Source organism: Bactrocera dorsalis, chromosome 3 (genome assembly GCF_023373825.1).
Source record: "Bactrocera dorsalis isolate Fly_Bdor chromosome 3, ASM2337382v1, whole genome shotgun sequence".
NCBI lineage: Eukaryota > Metazoa > Arthropoda > Insecta > Diptera > Tephritidae > Bactrocera > Bactrocera dorsalis.
This window is the reverse complement of record NC_064305.1, coordinates 81,067,049-81,085,980: the sequence shown is the minus strand read 5'-3', so window position 1 is coordinate 81,085,980 and position 18,932 is coordinate 81,067,049. Positions and strand designations below refer to the sequence as shown.

The 18,932-nt window shown below is 35.9% G+C and overlaps 3 protein-coding genes across 4 annotated transcripts; 1 reads left to right on the top strand and 2 right to left on the bottom strand.

The window, feature by feature from the left end:
* Nucleotides 1-195: 195 nt before the first annotated feature.
* LOC105230006 (golgin subfamily A member 4) lies at nucleotides 196-7,104 on the bottom strand. 2 transcript variants are annotated; one of them, XR_852738.4, is made up of 9 exons: nucleotides 6,880-7,104; nucleotides 6,552-6,648; nucleotides 6,323-6,495; nucleotides 6,045-6,248; nucleotides 1,587-5,735; nucleotides 1,450-1,521; nucleotides 1,045-1,167; nucleotides 879-980; nucleotides 196-821 (listed from the first exon to the last, which is right to left on the bottom strand). XR_852738.4 is itself a non-coding variant. In XM_011210566.4 (8 exons), exons 1-8 carry the CDS (start codon nucleotides 6,949-6,951, stop codon nucleotides 963-965), a joined length of 4,908 nt encoding a protein of 1,635 aa, XP_011208868.2. In that variant the 5' UTR covers nucleotides 6,952-7,104; the 3' UTR covers nucleotides 196-962. The 2 variants fall into 2 exon arrangements, 1 of the variants encoding a protein (XP_011208868.2); XM_011210566.4 differs by having other exon boundaries at nucleotides 196-980.
* Nucleotides 7,105-7,505: 401 nt separating this feature from the next.
* Nucleotides 7,506-17,057, top strand: LOC105230005 (pre-mRNA-processing-splicing factor 8). Its single transcript, XM_011210565.4, has 16 exons — nucleotides 7,506-7,663; nucleotides 7,838-8,526; nucleotides 8,585-9,013; nucleotides 9,068-9,193; nucleotides 9,507-9,926; nucleotides 9,986-10,203; nucleotides 10,269-10,495; nucleotides 10,559-11,383; nucleotides 11,539-11,731; nucleotides 12,010-12,583; nucleotides 12,661-12,811; nucleotides 12,875-13,051; nucleotides 13,116-13,407; nucleotides 13,473-15,088; nucleotides 15,193-15,924; nucleotides 16,021-17,057. The coding sequence occupies exons 2-16, from the start codon at nucleotides 7,877-7,879 to the stop codon at nucleotides 16,615-16,617; spliced, it is 7,227 nt and encodes a 2,408-aa protein (XP_011208867.1). The 5' UTR covers nucleotides 7,506-7,663; nucleotides 7,838-7,876; the 3' UTR covers nucleotides 16,618-17,057.
* Nucleotides 17,058-17,762: 705 nt separating this feature from the next.
* On the bottom strand, nucleotides 17,763-18,656 carry LOC105230004 (dynein axonemal light chain 4). The gene is made up of 3 exons (XM_011210564.4): nucleotides 18,522-18,656; nucleotides 18,298-18,381; nucleotides 17,763-18,046 (listed from the first exon to the last, which is right to left on the bottom strand). The coding sequence occupies exons 1-3, from the start codon at nucleotides 18,591-18,593 to the stop codon at nucleotides 17,882-17,884; spliced, it is 321 nt and encodes a 106-aa protein (XP_011208866.1). The 5' UTR covers nucleotides 18,594-18,656; the 3' UTR covers nucleotides 17,763-17,881.
* Nucleotides 18,657-18,932: the final 276 nt, after the last annotated feature.

Here is an 18,932-nt window from a genome sequence, read left to right as displayed (position 1 = left end):
AGAGCTTTTGTTTCCGACAAGAAAACAAGTAACAATTTATGGTAATGTTGAGATATCATAATTTCATTTTGGTACTCTGAGAAGATTGATATTGCAAATAGTTGTATCGGCGTCAACTAGAAATCGGATCCGAAGCCAATGTAGATACAAATGTTTGTTCCGACACCCGCAAATTGAAAATAGCAAATTGTAGTATTTATTTTTCAAAATTTTTTAATATGTATATATATTTTTTACTTCAAACTAAAAACATTCGTAGGTTATTTGCAAAACTTACATTACAACAATATTTGATATATTTTGACTTATTTAATATTTTCAATATTTACGTTGGATGTGACTAAAAAAAGCACATACAATTCCATTACAAGATTGCACAATTGATAACAGCTTAATGCCTTTTAAATACAAACGCAAACGAAATCGAACAAAATAACAGTAATACATTTGAACATTTTATATATATACATTTATATGTATGTATATATGTATACATACATGAATGTAAATTCTTAGCAAATCAATAACTATGTCTATACAAACGTTTTTTAATTGGCGTACAGTTTATTTATACAATTTACACATATTTCAGCTGCATTACGCCCGTATGTCAAAACATATTACGAACTGCGGATATACATAGGTACTTATTTGAATTAGTCAGTTGAGAATATTTATACACTTAAAATGCGTTATCAGTAGCCAAAATCGAAAACAAATCAATAACTGTTAATTAGCAATCCCATTTTATACCAAATGCTTAATACGGGTAAGAAGCTAAACCGGCACTCCTTAAGGATCTGTGTACGCGGTACATATGCCTGCAACCAATCAAGTGTATAGTGAACATTTGGTAGTTTTAATAATATTTACTATACATTAATAGATCAATATATTTTCGAGTTGGCAAACCAATGTTATTGCTACCACCATGTAGCTGCGTAGGCTTGCTCCAATTCTTGCTATAGAATTTTGTTTATCTGAAATTCAATAATAATATATGTACATTGTTTATCACAAATTTAAAGTTGACATTTAACTCACCAGTGAACGTCGCTGGTGCTCTTTTTCAAGTGCCACTTGGGTTTGTTGAGGTGAGAATTTCAGAACAGCTGATATCACTTTGACAAGCGTTTCGTTGTTGCCATTGGCAGATCCCGTTAAATACTTAAATGAATTTACGTTTTAAATAGTTTCGGCAAAATCTTTCAATTTTAATTTTATGCAAAAAAAAAATTGTTTTAAACTCGGATTTTCTTTAATGATAGAAGTCAATCAATAATTATTATATTGAAGTTGAACTTCTGAATGACAAAGATGTCATAGAAATGCAAAAAAACGGCCGAAAATAGATAATAATTTAAATGGCCTCTTGTTTAAGGATTAAAATTCGAATTCAAATGACATTTATACTACAGGCAAATTAAGTAAAATATTTTTCTCTCTCACCTGAAACATAATATTCTTTAAGTACTCGAATTCCGTATTCGCTGTAATGCCTTCATTGTGTTGCATTGACACCTATAACACAATAAAAAGTTAAAAATAAAAATTTACTCTATAAAATTATTTTAGGGCATACATACCAATGTTTCGTCTAACTGACGTGACAGTTTGGCATTTTGCAGCTTTAAACGTTCGTTTGATTGTTCCAATATCAAATAGTTTTCGCATTGCTGCTCAAGGAAAAGGTTACGTTCAGACACATCACGCACTTCATTCATAATCTCGCGTAATTTCGCCGCCAACTCAGCCTTTTCTCGCTGCAACTGCTCTTCCGCTTTTAACTTAGATATTTCCCCGCCTGTGGCAATTTCGCGAGTAGCCTGTAGAGATTCTTGGTCAGCATTCGTGTTTGCCAACACTTGTTGTGTCGTCAAGGCGCTATGTAATTTTTCAACTTCTGCCAATTTTTCAGTCATATGTCTCGCATTACTTTGCATATCTTCAATCTCTTGTTGCAGCTCGGTGATTTCAGACGTTGATTTATGTTTTAAATCTTCCAATTCACGTTGTAAGGCTTCATTAATACGTCGCAAATTCTCGGCATCACTAGCTAAAATTGATTTTTGTCCATTTTCGACAGTTGCCTGCGATAGTTGTAGTTCTTTTAACTGGTTATGTTCTGCCAGTTCGACACGCAAAGCGTCCAGCTCTTCCTGAAGTTGCGCCTTTGCATTGAGTTCAACTGCGATTTGTAGTAATTCGGAACGCAAGGAATCTATTTCTTTTGTTTTAATAACAATGTCTGCGGCATGTGTGGAGTTTACCGCTTCGAGTTCAGCTTTAATATCGTGCAATTGTTGTTCCACTTCTGTTAATTGGTGTTGCTTGTGTAATAAGTCACTTTGTATAGCATCATTTTGCTCCGTAATATACTTGGCATGCACTACTTGACGTTCCAACTCTGCGCGTTCATTGGTCAGCATTTCACGCAATTGTGTACGTTCATTCTCAGCACTATCAATTACTTTTTGTTTCTCGGCAAGCTGTGCATCGTGTTTTTCGGCATTTTCCCGTAGCACATAAAGTTCGCACTGTAGTGATTTTAATTTCTCCCGCAGGTCTTGGACTTCTTGCAACTGACTAGACGCTTCTGTGTGCTGTGCCGTGAGTTCGGTTTCCAATTGTTTCACATGCTTATTCAGATACTCGTTTTCAATTTGCATTTGTTCGAAATTAGCAAGTTTTTCGCCGTCAACCTTTTGGCTGGCAAGCTTTTGCTGAAGTTTTTCATTGTGTTCTTTCAATTGTTGTATTGTTACTTCTAAACTCTGCACTTGTAGCTCATTTTTGTTTTGTATCTTATCCATTTCCACTTGAATAGCGTCATTGCTCTCGTGCAATCGTTCAATATCGCTCTTGGCAGTATGCAACTGTTCTTCAAGCTCATGGATTTTTTGATTAGCCAATTCAGCGTCGTTAGCAGTGTCGGCGCGTAACTTCTTTTCTAATTCTCGCATTTTCTGCACCTCCAACTCGGTGTTTTCAAGTTTTTCATTTATTTCGCTTGAATTGTGCAACTTCTGCTTTATTTCTTCCAATTCCAACGCCCTCTTTTGCGCTTCTTCAATATGCATTTTTGATTCCTCTTTCAATTTATTTATTTCATCTGTTAATGTTTTGTGTTCTTTTTCACTGATTTCCTTCTCTTGCTCCAATGCCTTCAACGGCGTCAACTGTCTCTCAAGTTCTTGGTTATCGTCCCGACTTTGTTTCAGTTCTGTGTTCAAAATACACAAATCTCGATTTAGCTCTTCATTTTGCGATTTCAAAAGTAGGATTTCTTTCTTAGTGACTTCTAACTCTTCTCTAGTTGCTTCCAATGTACCCAATTTTTCATTCAAATGTTTATTTTCTTTATCTACAATTTCAATATTCGCTTTCGCAGATTTTTCTCTATCAATCAATTCGTGTTCTAAATCTTCGATACGTCGTTTTTGTTCGCACATCAAATTGTGCAATTTCTCATCATCCGACTGTACAGCCCGAAGTTCATTTAATTCTGCACTCATTATTTGATTCTGGTTTTCCAAGCGTTCTCGAGCTATTACCATCTCCTTCAGTTCTTTTTCGATTGCTTCAGTATTCTTCTTTTGTTCTGCACATTGCTCTTCGGTTTGTTGAAGCTGCTCCACGGTTTCACGCAACTTGTTTTCCAATACTAACTTGTGTTCTCTCAGTTGTTCCAGTTCTTCTTGTAAACCTATTTGTACATCCTCAGCCATTAACTTCTCTTTTTCTAACGCATTAAATTTATCTTGCAAAGTTCGGTAGTCGTGATCCATTAACTCTTGTGTATTGTGCAGACGAGAATTTTCATCCAGTACTTCTGACATTTTTTCGTTTAATTTACGCAAAGTCATCTGGTTGCTATCCAACTGCAAGCGAAGGTCATTTGCATTTGCCTCTTCGATGTCCTTTTGGCGTTCGCGCTCGGCTAATTGTTTTTCAAAACGATTGTTCTGCTCTTCTAGCAAGCAATTCCTCTCTGCTAATTGCGAATTTTCAGTCTCGACTTTCTGCAATTTTAATTCTACAAGGCGCAGTTTGTCTTCAGTGTCAATCAATTGATCTCGCCAAAGTTGAGTGTCGTCGCTTGTATCCTGTGCTTCCCGTTGCATATTTTCGATCCTTTGTTCAAGTTTCAGTTTCTCTACTTCCAACTCATCGTGAGATTCCTTCACAATACGCATTTCATCTTGAATTTCCGTTATATCCTGTAATATAGATTGAACTTGGGCCTTTAACTTAGTTTTCTCCGCTTCGGATTCCTGTTCACGTGCTTGCGATTCATTCTGGAGATTAGTCAAATGTTGTTCATGTTTATTCAATTCAGTTCGTAGCATTTCAATTTCACCACTTTGATCGCGTATCCGACTTTGTTGGCTCTCAAATTGTTTCTTTTGTTTTGCTAGTTTATTTGCACTTGACTTTAGTTCTTTTTCTTTGCCAGCCAATTGATCCTTTAAAGTTTTTACCTTCCCCTCTAGCTCTTCGTTTGCCATGTGTAATTCCGTTTTGAGTGCAGTAATCGTTTCGCTTTCATTATTCTGGTTTCGTTCATTAGATATTTTCAATTCGACCTGTAAACGTTTTACTATTTGTCTTTGCACTTCATTATCCGCTTGCACTTCTTGCCACAACTTAGTTAATTCATCCTCTCGAGCAGACATAAGTTTCCGACGATCTTCTTCAGCTGCCCGCTCTTTTTGATGGCGTTCTAGTTGCTCCTTTTGGCTGCGTACTTCTTCTTCGAGTTCGTGTAGTTTTCGTTCATTCTCGGCTGTTGCTATTTTGAGGATGTCATTTTCGTTTTTCGTTCTGTTCAATTCGTTATCAATCTCGGCAAGTGACACTTCGTTTTGTTGATATCGCTGTAACATTTCATTCAATTGTACATTTTGCTGTCGCAACTCATCCAATTTCTGTTCGCTGTCCTTAAGCCCTTTTGACAATTTCTGTTCAAAAGCTTTTATTGCATTATCTTTTACAAGAAGCTGTTCTTTCATTTGTCCCAACATGTGTTCCGAAGCAATTAGTTTGGCATCAGTTTCTTGTTTGGCAATATGTAGATTCTTTAACTTCTCATGCAATTCATTGAGTTCACTCGCTTGAACACTTAATTGTTTTTCTTTTTTTGCAGCGTCTTGCTCCTCCTTTTGCATTTCGTTGATTTTAATTGTTAGCCTTTTTACTTCGCTTTCCTTGTTTTCTAACTCCGAGTGAATAGCCTGTTTTGTTTGAGCCAATAACAACGCGTTTTCTTCTTCTTGCTTACGTAATTGTGATATGGTATCTTCGGCATTCGACATTTTAGCAATCAGCTCTTCGATTTTGCGTTCCCGATTATCCAACTCCTTCTTCAGTTGTTCTATTTGTGAAAAATCTTGTCCATTTTTCAAACTTTCAAGATTATCTTCTATTTTCTTTTCATTCAAATCTTCTGAATGTGCTATGTTGGTATTGCTATTGTTATCATCCAAATCTATAAGTGACGCTCCCCCCGTTGTATCATTGGACTCATTTGTTAGGAGTATTGCAGACACATTGTCGGGATTTTCACCAAGTAATTTCAGTTTAGTTTGATATGCTTGCATTTTACATTGCATATCATCCATTTCCATGCGCAAAGCCTCTTCGAGATGCGCTTTTGCTTGCTGCTCCAACGAACATTGTTCACGCAATTCACTGATGCGGCGAATAGCCTTCTCCTGGGTCTCCACAAGTACGGACTATCAAAAAAGAAATACTAACTGAGTAGTTATCTTATTATTATTGCTTTCATGCTTATTGAAATGCTGTCATAAAATTTTATTTACATACTTAAATTAAAATAATTTTTTATTTTAATTTTAATAAAAAAAAATTCAAAATGTCATGCCAACAAAAAAAAATTGGTTAGTAAACTAAAATAAGGTGGGTAGGTATTATATCTTATCTTAAAGCTACATATCTGATAATGGGTTGTAATTTACACCAACAACATTAAATATATCGAATATTTTTATAGGAAGACATACGTCGATTACAGATGTACATACCCGAGCTTTGGTACTGTCACGTTCTAAATCCTTATATCTTTTAGCCAAATCAGTATATCGGCTTCGATATTTATGGTAACGATCCAACGATTTTTTATAAGCATCGTATAGTTGTTCCTTAGTTACCACTTCCAGTTTTGCGGTAGAAGCTGTATCTTCCAGCTCACTACAATTAGACTCCAAATCTGATTGCAGATGGTACACCTAAAATTATTCAAACAAGATAATTCTTAATGTGTTTTTTTTTTTTTTTTTTTGTAAAAAAAAAATACTCTTACAGGTGGTGAATCATAGGTGGGCAAACGAAAGGAAACATCGCTGGCCATTGATGAGTTGGAGAGTTTTCGAGTACGTGGTATAGCACCGCCGATAGGTCCATTATGGTATGTTCGCCCGCCTACGGAACCAGGTGGTAGTTTCAAAGGTTTATATGGCGAATTTTGTGGAGTATCTAATTATGTACAATAAGTATAAAATTATGTTCCAGACTTTATTTCTGATACTCACCTTCCTCTGTAATGCTAAAGAAATTTTCGTTAGTTGTCGTTGTCGTAGTTGATTCCGAACCACTTGGGGTTGTACTGGCCGACGACGAAACAGCAGCCTATTTCCATTTTTAGACACCGTAGTCAATATAACAATGATACACCAAAAAGTATATAATTAAAAATTAAATGTCTGCTTAAGGAAACATAAAATATTGCAAACACCACCTATGAATAATTCCAATTTTAAAAGATAATAGTATACATTTATTACTTAAGGTATTATTTCAGTATTGAAAGGAATGATTTATCGCCTTATGTTTTCCTTTTCTAATTTTGTTTTCAATTACCGCAAATTGTTGGAATTTCGACGGAGACGCCTTCACCTCTTCTATTAACTTGTTTTTCAAATTTGCAAACATTTTTTTTATATGCGTACACTGATTGTAAAAGGAACTAATTTCACTAACAATTTAACAATATTTCAGCAGTTTTTTTAACTTTTGCACTCCACATATCATAAAAACACTACGTGTAAATTGGCAAAATACGAGGAAAATAACTAGTATTGATAGCAACGTTGCTATTTGCTGGCTTAGGTTTGAAATAAGCAAAACAAAGTTGTTTGGAATTTACGAAACATAACATAGAAGATAAAAACCCAAGCAATTTCAATATATTCTACATAAAATAAATAAAATTAACAAATTTACATATTACTTATATTAAATAATAATACAAAAGTAAAACTTATTTGTATATCTATATTTATAATTATCATTCATACATAACCTATTAAACCATAAAAAATATCTATAATTTAATCTATCATTTAATTTATAAGAAGTATTTCATTTAAGGATATTCTTAAATATATATCCTTCCAATTCTAAAATTAATCATATATAATATTTCATTTCCATTATAGTCCCTTAAGCATTTATTCTATTCCGTCATTCTGTGTCAGCGGCTTGTGAATATGTTCGATGATGTTGGCAACTCTTCGACCGCGATTCGATTAGAAAACGTTTTCACACATTTCTTCCGTAATTTTTTTTATTGTTCTGTTGAAAAATATTTGGTATTCAATTCTATAATAGTGTAAAAAATATAACTTAATTTGCGAGACATTAGGTGAGTGTATCAGTATAACTTTTTTTTATTGATTTACACAAATTGCTTGAAATGAAATTTGCATACCAAGCGGCGATGTCTAGCAAGGGCTGCTTTCGTCGCGACACACTGTTTTGTGTATCCGTAGACTAGTTTTTCACATATTCATATTTGCTAATTTTTTTCTACTTTCAGTTTTGTGAAAACATTTGTTTATAAAAAAGGCACGCGAAAATGTCGTTGCCACCATATATGATACCGCCCAATGCTTGGGCGGCACAAATTATGGCGCAGCAGCAGGCACAGGCATATGCTGCTGCAGCCCAAGTGCAGCAAGCTCAAATGCATGCACACCAAATGGCAAATCAAATACAACAAATTCCTCCTCCGGGTGCACCTTTACCGGTACCGATGACAAATGGAAGTGTTGGTATGGCACAAAGTGGAATAGGTGGTAATAATAGTGTTGGTGGTATCAATCAAGCGCAGCTAGGCCAAATACCAACACCTAAACCCGACATTATTACTGAAGAGAAGCTACAAGAGAAAGCACAGAAATGGCACCAATTGCAATCGAAAAGATTTGCAGAGAAACGAAAATTTGGTTTTGTCGATGCTCAAAAAGAAGATATGCCACCTGAGCACATACGCAAAATAATACGTGATCATGGTGATATGACCTCACGTAAATATCGGCATGATAAACGTGTATACTTGGGAGCATTGAAATATATGCCGCATGCAGTTTTAAAACTACTTGAAAACATGCCGATGCCCTGGGAGCAAATACGCGATGTACAAGTCCTGTATCACATAACAGGTGCGATAACTTTCGTAAATGAAATACCATGGGTTATTGAGCCAGTTTATATAGCACAATGGGGGTAAGTGCTATATATACATAATAGCGTATTTATAAGAAAATAAATAATATTTTTTTAGAACCATGTGGATTATGATGCGTCGAGAAAAACGCGATCGGCGTCATTTTAAACGTATGCGATTCCCTCCCTTTGATGATGAAGAACCGCCGCTAGACTATGCAGACAATATTTTGGATGTTGAACCGTTGGAAGCCATCCAAATTGATTTAGATCCGGAAGAAGATGGACCCGTATATAAATGGTTCTACGAGCATAGACCACTCGTCGGTACTCCATACGTGAATGGATCCACTTATCGTAAATGGAATTTGACATTGCCGCAATTGGCCACATTATATCGATTAGCCAATCAGTTGCTCACTGATTTAGTTGATGACAACTTTTTCTATCTTTTCGACCCCAAAAGTTTCTTTACCGCCAAAGCGCTTAATATGGCTATACCAGGTGGACCGAAATTCGAACCGCTCATAAAAGATCATAACGTTGGGTAAGCTCAATTAATGATTAAAATAAATTTCAATATAATATTTATTTTCAACAGCGATGAAGACTGGAATGAATTTAATGACATCAATAAGGTTATCATACGGCAACCAATTCGCACAGAATATCGAATTGCTTTTCCCTACCTTTACAATAATATGCCTCATTTCGTGCACCTTTCCTGGTAAGTAAATATTTCATCATACTCTCAATATTATATACCACTCGAAAATGCGGAAATTAAAAGCATTATTTTTGCTCTTATTCAATGTTGGTGGTACAAAAAACAAAACTCATAAGAAGAATTACTACTTTCAAGCGACTTTATTGTAAAAAGTTTTTAGAGGTGCGATTTGCGTTGAAGCTGTAAAAGAAAGTTTACTCCCTTACAGCTGCTGACAGTTGCATACAGTTAAATTTAAACATTAAGATATGAAACAATATCAACAAATAAGCTGTATCATATATACATATATATATATTTATTTATCACATAGGTATCACACGCCTAATGTTGTGTACATTAAAACTGAAGATCCTGATTTGCCAGCATTTTACTTCGATCCGCTAATCAACCCGATTTCACATCGTCATGCTAATACCAAGATTGCTGAGCCAATGCCGGATGATGACGAAGATTTCTCATTGCCCGATGAAGTACAACCTTTCCTACAAGACACACCACTTTATACTGACAACACAGCCAACGGTATAGCACTGCTGTGGGCACCTCGACCTTTCAACTTACGTTCGGGTCGTTCGCGTCGTGCTATAGACGTTCCGCTTGTTAAAAGTTGGTACAAAGAGCACTGCCCACCAGGTCATCCTGTTAAAGTACGTGTGAGCTATCAGAAACTTTTGAAGTACTACGTATTAAATGCGCTAAAACATCGCAAACCAAAACCACAGAAAAAGAGGTTAGCCAAAAAAGCTGTGTTATAAAAATTTTAGTACAATATCCTGTTTTTTTCTTTAGGTATCTGTTTCGCTCATTTAAAGCAACGAAATTTTTCCAAACCACCACTTTAGATTGGGTCGAAGCTGGCTTGCAAGTTTGCCGACAGGGTTACAATATGCTTAATTTATTGATCCATCGTAAAAATCTAAACTATTTGCATTTGGATTATAACTTCAACTTAAAACCGGTGAAAACTCTGACCACAAAAGAACGTAAAAAATCACGTTTCGGCAACGGTTGGTATCCTAAAGTGGCATTTGCATTTTTATAATTCAACACAGACCTTCTTTACAACTTACAGCGTTCCATTTATGTCGTGAAATCCTGCATCTGACTAAATTGATCATTGACTCGCACGTCCAATATCGTCTTAATAATGTCGACGCTTTTCAACTGGCTGATGGACTGCAGTATATATTCGCACATGTTGGCCAGCTGTCTGGCATGTATCGCTACAAGTACAAATTAATGAGACAAATACGCATGTGCAAAGATTTAAAACATCTGATCTACTATCGCTTCAATACGGTAAATATGTGTGTTTCGAATGATAAAATATGGTCTAATATTTTTATATACTTTTTCTCGCAGGGTCCTGTTGGCAAAGGTCCAGGCTGTGGTTTTTGGGCGCCGGGTTGGCGTGTTTGGTTATTCTTTATGCGGGGAATAACTCCGCTGTTAGAACGTTGGTTGGGCAATTTGTTGTCACGTCAATTTGAGGGCCGTCATTCAAAGGGTGTCGCGAAGACCGTCACAAAGCAACGTGTCGAATCACATTTCGATTTGGAATTACGTGCCTCAGTTATGCACGATATCGTTGATATGATGCCGGAAGGTATAAAGCAAAACAAAGCGCGTACCATATTGCAACACTTATCGGAAGCTTGGCGTTGTTGGAAAGCGAATATACCATGGAAAGTACCGGGCCTGCCAATACCTATAGAAAACATGATATTGCGTTATGTCAAAATGAAGGCCGATTGGTGGACTAACACTGCACACTACAATCGCGAGCGCATACGTCGTGGCGCTACAGTTGACAAAACGGTTTGCAAGAAAAATTTAGGTCGTTTGACACGTCTTTATTTAAAGGCAGAGCAAGAGCGTCAACATAATTACTTAAAAGATGGTCCATACATATCACCCGAAGAAGCTGTAGCAATTTATACAACAACAGTGCATTGGTTGGAGTCACGACGCTTCGGCCCAATACCATTCCCACCGCTTTCATATAAACACGACACTAAATTACTAATTTTGGCTTTGGAGCGTCTAAAAGAAGCATACAGTGTCAAATCGCGCCTAAATCAAAGCCAGCGTGAAGAATTGGGTCTCATAGAACAGGCCTATGATAACCCGCATGAGGCATTGTCGCGTATCAAGCGTCACTTGCTAACTCAGCGTGCATTCAAAGAGGTATGTTAACTAAAACAAGAAAGACTATTAACTTCGGTTGCACCGAAGTTAGAATACCCTACACAAATAAAAAAGCTTCTATACAAGATGTGAATTTAGAACGGTCCGTTTATATGAAATTTTCTTTACACATCTTCCATTGTAAAAATTTTTAGGTTGGTATTGAGTTTATGGATTTGTATAGCCATTTGATACCCGTCTACGATGTTGAACCATTAGAGAAAATAACGGATGCTTATTTGGATCAATATTTATGGTATGAAGCGGATAAGCGTCGGCTCTTCCCGCCATGGATAAAACCAAGCGACACTGAACCGCCACCACTGTTGGCGTACAAATGGTGTCAAGGTGAGTGAATAGTCATAGCCGGTGTGACGAACATTATAATGGTATAATCAGTGTTTTTTACAATAAGTGCGCGTCGTAGACGTTTGTGTGTGTGATTTGTAGCAAAGTGATTTGCATTTGAAATCCCCTTGTTGCAAACCTCACGCATACGCGGTTCTAATTTTCAACCATGGAAGCTATAAACACATATTTTTGAATTGTAAGCTAATATTTTCTTTCAAATACCAACTGTGCCACTCTTATATATTATACTGACTTTTATACTTTACAATCCAAAGGCATTAATAATCTGCAGGACGTTTGGGATGTGGGCGAGGGCGAATGCAATGTTCTGCTGGAATCGCGTTTCGAAAAATTATATGAAAAAATCGATTTGACACTGTTGAATCGTTTACTTCGCCTCATAGTTGATCACAATATCGCTGATTATATGACAGCTAAGAATAACGTCGTCATCAACTACAAAGATATGAATCATACCAACAGTTATGGCATTATCCGTGGTCTGCAGTTCTCCTCTTTTATAACCCAGTACTATGGTCTGGTATTGGATTTGCTAATGCTTGGTTTGCACCGTGCCAGCGAAATGGCCGGTCCGCCACAGATGCCAAACGACTTCCTCACGTTCCAAGATACAGTTACCGAAACTGCACATCCCATACGTTTATATTGCCGTTATGTGGATCGTATTCATTTATTCTTCCGTTTTACCGCGGAGGAAGCACGTGATTTGATTCAGCGCTATCTCACCGAGCATCCAGATCCCAATAATGAAAATATTGTTGGTTACAACAATAAAAAATGTTGGCCCCGAGATGCACGCATGCGGTTGATGAAACATGACGTCAACTTGTAAGTGGCTTGCTGTTCTTTCATTATTATTATTAGGTCTCAAAATATTAATATTATTAATTTTAATATACTTTTAGGGGCCGTGCGGTTTTCTGGGATATTAAGAATCGTTTACCTCGCTCCGTTACGACCATAAACTGGGAGAACACTTTCGTATCGGTCTACTCAAAAGACAATCCAAATTTGTTATTTAATATGTGCGGTTTTGAATGTCGTATACTGCCAAAGGTACTAAATTACGAAAATATTTTTAAATTACAATATAGTATATATTGATTATTTGCTTCTCAGTGTCGGACACAAACTGAAGAATTCACACATCGCGATGGCGTGTGGAATTTACAAAACGAGGTGACAAAGGAGCGCACAGCTCAGTGTTTCCTGCGTGTGGATGACGAGTCGTTGGGCCGATTCCATAATCGTGTACGACAGATTCTAATGGCTTCTGGTTCTACAACATTCACCAAGGTGATACAAAATAATGCCGTTTATACCATGAACTAGTTAATAAAATATTTTTGGTATTCTACAGATTGTTAATAAATGGAATACTGCGCTTATTGGTCTTATGACGTATTTCCGCGAAGCAGTTGTAAACACACAAGAACTACTCGACCTGTTGGTAAAGTGTGAAAATAAAATACAGACTCGTATAAAAATTGGTCTCAACTCAAAAATGCCTTCACGTTTCCCACCTGTGGTGTTCTACACACCAAAAGAGTTGGGTGGCTTAGGCATGTTAAGCATGGGTCACGTGCTTATTCCACAATCGGATCTGCGTTGGTCTAAGCAGACCGATGTCGGTATTACACATTTCCGCTCAGGTAAACGACATTATAAAATAGTTACACATGCAATTTATTTTACAAAAAGTTTTTCTTCTTAACAGGCATGTCACATGACGAAGATCAGTTGATTCCGAATTTATATCGATATATCCAACCATGGGAGAGCGAATTTATCGATTCGCAACGCGTATGGGCCGAATATGCATTGAAACGCCAAGAGGCGAATGCGCAGAATCGTCGTCTGACTTTGGAAGACTTAGAAGATAGCTGGGATCGCGGTATACCACGTATAAATACACTCTTCCAAAAAGATCGCCACACACTCGCCTACGATAAGGGCTGGCGTATACGCACAGAATTCAAACAATATCAAGTGCTTAAACAAAATCCCTTCTGGTGGACGCATCAACGCCATGATGGCAAATTGTGGAATTTGAATAATTATCGTACGGACATGATACAAGCTTTAGGTGGCGTAGAGGGCATTCTAGAGCATACACTCTTTAAGGGTACATACTTCCCAACGTGGGAGGGTCTTTTCTGGGAAAAAGCATCTGGTTTTGAAGAGTCCATGAAGTACAAAAAACTGACAAATGCGCAACGTTCCGGTTTAAATCAGATTCCCAATCGTCGTTTCACACTATGGTGGTCACCAACGATCAATCGTGCCAATGTATACGTTGGTTTTCAAGTGCAACTCGACTTGACGGGTATTTTTATGCATGGTAAAATTCCAACATTGAAAATCTCCTTGATTCAGATATTCCGTGCTCACTTGTGGCAAAAAATACACGAGTCCATTGTTATGGATTTGTGTCAAGTATTCGATCAGGAATTGGATGCACTCGAAATTGAGACTGTACAAAAAGAGACTATACATCCGCGTAAATCATATAAGATGAATTCGTCTTGTGCTGACATTTTGCTATTCCCCGCTTACAAATGGAATGTCTCACGACCGTCTTTACTGGCGGACACCAAAGATACAATGGACAACACAACAACACAAAAGTATTGGTTGGACATACAGTTACGTTGGGGTGATTATGATTCACACGATGTGGAACGTTATGCGCGTGCCAAATTCCTTGATTACACCACCGACAATATGTCCATATATCCTTCGCCGACCGGTGTGCTAATCGCTATTGATTTGGCGTACAACTTACACTCTGCCTACGGTAACTGGTTCCCAGGTTGTAAGACACTGATACAACAGGCTATGGCCAAAATAATGAAGGCCAATCCGGCATTGTATGTACTGCGTGAACGTATACGTAAAGCTCTACAACTTTACTCATCCGAGCCAACTGAACCATATTTAAGCTCACAGAATTATGGTGAATTGTTTTCGAATCAGATCATTTGGTTTGTTGACGACACGAATGTATATCGTGTAACAATACACAAAACATTCGAAGGCAATCTAACAACAAAACCAATTAACGGTGCAATTTTCATTTTCAACCCACGTACTGGCCAATTATTCTTGAAAATCATTCATACATCTGTGTGGGCGGGTCAAAAACGTTTGGGTCAGTTGGCGAAATGGAAGACCGCCGAAGAAGTAGCGGCTTTAATTCGTTCTCTACCGGTGGAAGAGCAACCTAAACAAATCATCGTAACACGTAAGGGTATGTTGGATCCGTTGGAAGTGCATTTACTGGATTTCCCGAATATTGTGATCAAAGGCTCCGAACTGCAATTACCATTCCAGGTGAGTAAAAAACAAACGATTATTAAACTACGTATTAAATTAAAAAAAAAAAAAAAACATTTTTCAATTAATTAAATATTTTCATAATATCCCTTTCCAAATAGGCTTGTCTAAAAGTGGAAAAATTCGGTGATCTCATTCTGAAAGCCACTGAACCACAAATGGTGCTCTTCAATCTTTATGATGATTGGTTGAAGACCATCTCTTCGTATACAGCATTCAGTCGTCTGATTTTAATCTTACGTGCTTTGCATGTGAACACCGAACGTACGAAGATCATACTTAAACCGGATAAGACAACTATAACGGAGGCGCATCACATCTGGCCAACACTCACCGATGAAGAATGGATAAAGGTGGAAGTGCAGCTTAAAGATCTGATTTTGGCCGATTATGGCAAAAAGAATAACGTAAACGTGGCCTCGCTAACGCAATCGGAAATTCGTGATATTATTTTGGGTATGGAAATTAGTGCACCGTCTGCGCAACGTCAACAAATAGCTGAAATTGAAAAACAAACAAAAGAACAGAACCAACTGACAGCCACAACGACGCGTACAACGAACAAACATGGCGATGAAATTATTACCTCAACCACATCGAATTACGAAACGCAAACGTTTAGTTCGAAAACCGAATGGCGTGTACGTGCCATATCAGCTACAAATCTGCATTTACGTACGAATCACATTTATGTCAGTTCGGACGATATAAAAGAAACTGGTTATACGTATATTTTACCGAAGAATATACTGAAAAAGTTCGTCACAATTTCCGATTTGCGCGCCCAAATCGCCGGTTACTTGTATGGCGTGAGTCCGCCGGATAATCCTCAGGTAATTTGTTGTAAATTCTTATTATTGTGTTAAAGAATTTCCAAATTTAAACTAAATATTTAAATGGTTATTTATTTATTGCATTGCATTGTTTAGGTTAAAGAAATTCGTTGTATTGTTATGCCACCACAATGGGGCACACATCAGACGCTGAACCTGCCCAACACTTTGCCTACGCATCAGTACCTCAAAGACATGGAACCACTCGGTTGGATACATACACAGCCGAATGAGTTGCCACAATTATCACCGCAAGATATCACCACGCACGCAAAGATTATGCAAGAAAATGCCTCGTGGGACGGAGAAAAGACCATTGTAATCACTTGTTCGTTCACGCCAGGATCCTGCTCACTTACTGCTTACAAATTGACGCCATCCGGTTTTGAATGGGGTTCTAAAAATACGGATAAGGGTAACAATCCCAAAGGTTACTTACCGTCACATTACGAACGCGTTCAAATGTTGCTATCGAACAAATTCCTCGGCTTTTTCATGGTGCCCTCGCAGGGCAGTTGGAACTATAACTTTATGGGCGTACGACACGATGCGAACATGAAGTATGAACTGCAATTATCGAATCCTAAGGAATTCTATCATGAAATACATCGACCTTCACACTTCTTATTATTCTCCAATTTGGAAGATGCCGGCGACGGCTCGGGCGCCGATCGTGAGGATGTTTTTGCGTAGATTATCATAAAAGAGACTAGTAAAACCGCAATTAGTATATATGTTTCGTTCTTTGTTTTACGTTTCCTGATTTACAGTTAACACAACATATGTATGAAGACTTTAAAAAGAATTGTGCGGTGCGTTTTATAGCAAACGAGCTGTGTAGGTATAACTGTTACAATAATTACGCATGTTTTAGTGAAAAACGAAAAAGTCAATATTTTCATAAATGTTATATAAAGCGGATACTACACAAATAAATTAATAATTTTACGAAAATAAAAACTATGTTTTCCATGTTTAATTAAATGTTTGTAAAAGGAACTTCCTTCATCAGTTCATGTTTGCATTATTGTACTTTTTAATTTTGTTATTATTTTTTTTATTATTGTATTCTCTTTATTAATTTTTTTGCAATAAGACATGAAATCAAGTATACCAAATCAATATTGATAAAACAAACTTTAATTTAATTTAATTTTTATTTTTTTTTTTATTAATTTTATTTTTTTTTATTAATTTTATTTTTTTTTATTAATTTTATTTTTTTTTATTAATTTTATTTTTTTTTATTAATTTTATTTTTTTTTTTTTTAATTTTTTTTATTTTTTTTTTTTTATTTTTTTTTTTATTTTTTTTTAATTTTTTTTTTATTATTTTTTTTTAATTTTTTTTATTTTTTTTTTAAATTTTTTTTTTTTTTTAATTATATTCTCTTTATTTTTTTGCAATAAAGACGTGAAATCAGGTATACCAAATCAATATTGATAAAACAAGCACACTCACACCCTGTAGCATAATAATTTATCGCCGACTTCAATTACCATTCTTCTGTAAATCAAGTATCCAAACTAACTAATTATAAATACTGTGTTTTAAATTACTTATAATTTATTTCTATATTATAAATTTCAATACATTAGTCGTATAAAAAATATTTACAATTATTGTATTGCATTTAGGTGATCACCAAGTTTCATATATTTTGTTTTGATTTTTTTTTTATTAATATGTTCTTCTTATTAATATTATAAGTTTTATTAAAATTTAGGTACGGGTATGTAAACCATTTGTTTTCTTCAGTATTTTACTAAATTTAATACACTTTCCCTATTTGTTCCCTAAATAGTCAAATTCTTCCAACTTTCGGACTGCACTGCAATTATTATTATATTTTCTTTACGTAATAGTATGTAATTTCGTTTTTAACTGATTTCTGCATAGTAACGTTTTTACGTACACACGGTCACACATGTATTTCAGTTTTTGTGTTTCTTGTTATTATGAACATTTCCATAGCAAAATTGCTAAATTTCCACCGAAGAAAAGGTATAAAATATTTTTGGTTTCGTAGGAAACTTCAAATCCAAAGCCTTCACCAACAACCACATGCCAATAAATACCGAACTTCTTATCCATGGTTTCCTTGATAACACGTGCCGCTTGCTATAAATATATGTACATACATACATAAATAAGCGTTGGTATGTAGGTCATTACTGTTTATACTTTTGAAGGATATGTTTGTTGCAAAGGTTTTGATGTTTTTAGGTATTTTCTTGTGAATACATATATGTACTAAAGTATAATTATTTTTACCGGGCAGGTATTGACAAAACGCTCCTTATATAATTCCATTAGGGAAAACTTGGATTATATAAACAAGCCAAAACAAGCGATGCTTTTTTGAAACTTACCTCATAATTGCTCGAATATTTTTCACAAGCTGTAATACTCATCTCTATAGCTTCTGTGCGCATTTCTTCGTTCATATCTGAATGCTGAAAATATCGTTTAATAATTCGATTATATGTATATTTGTTTATTCTTCCTTCAAAGTATTATTATGATTAATTTTTTTTCTGACGTCGAAGTTCTACTTCTGGTAGCTTTAATTTTATGCCTGACAAACGGTGCATACCTTAACAAGCGGATATGTGTGCACGATTTTCTTTTCTGCTTCTTTTTCCGGATTCGCTCCCTCATCAGCCATGATGGTAAAGTTATGGAAATGGCAACTATTTTTGCTTTTGTAAAAATACACCAAAATATACAATTTCGATTGCTAAACGTTAGCTTATCGCAGTAAATATATATTTTTTCGTAACGTAGGGTTTCGAATTTAAACCGAAAGTACAAACAGGGAACTTCAAAATATTTACTTTCTGTGCTAAATTTTAAACAGTTTTTTTTCTATAGTGGCATACGTATGCTCTTCCTCCCATGCATAATGGCTGACTGATTTTTGCTTGTCTGCATCGGAGATTTACTGACATCAGTTAAATATTTCTTCCTAAAGAAACTCCACTAATTTTGAAATGGCTTTCATCTC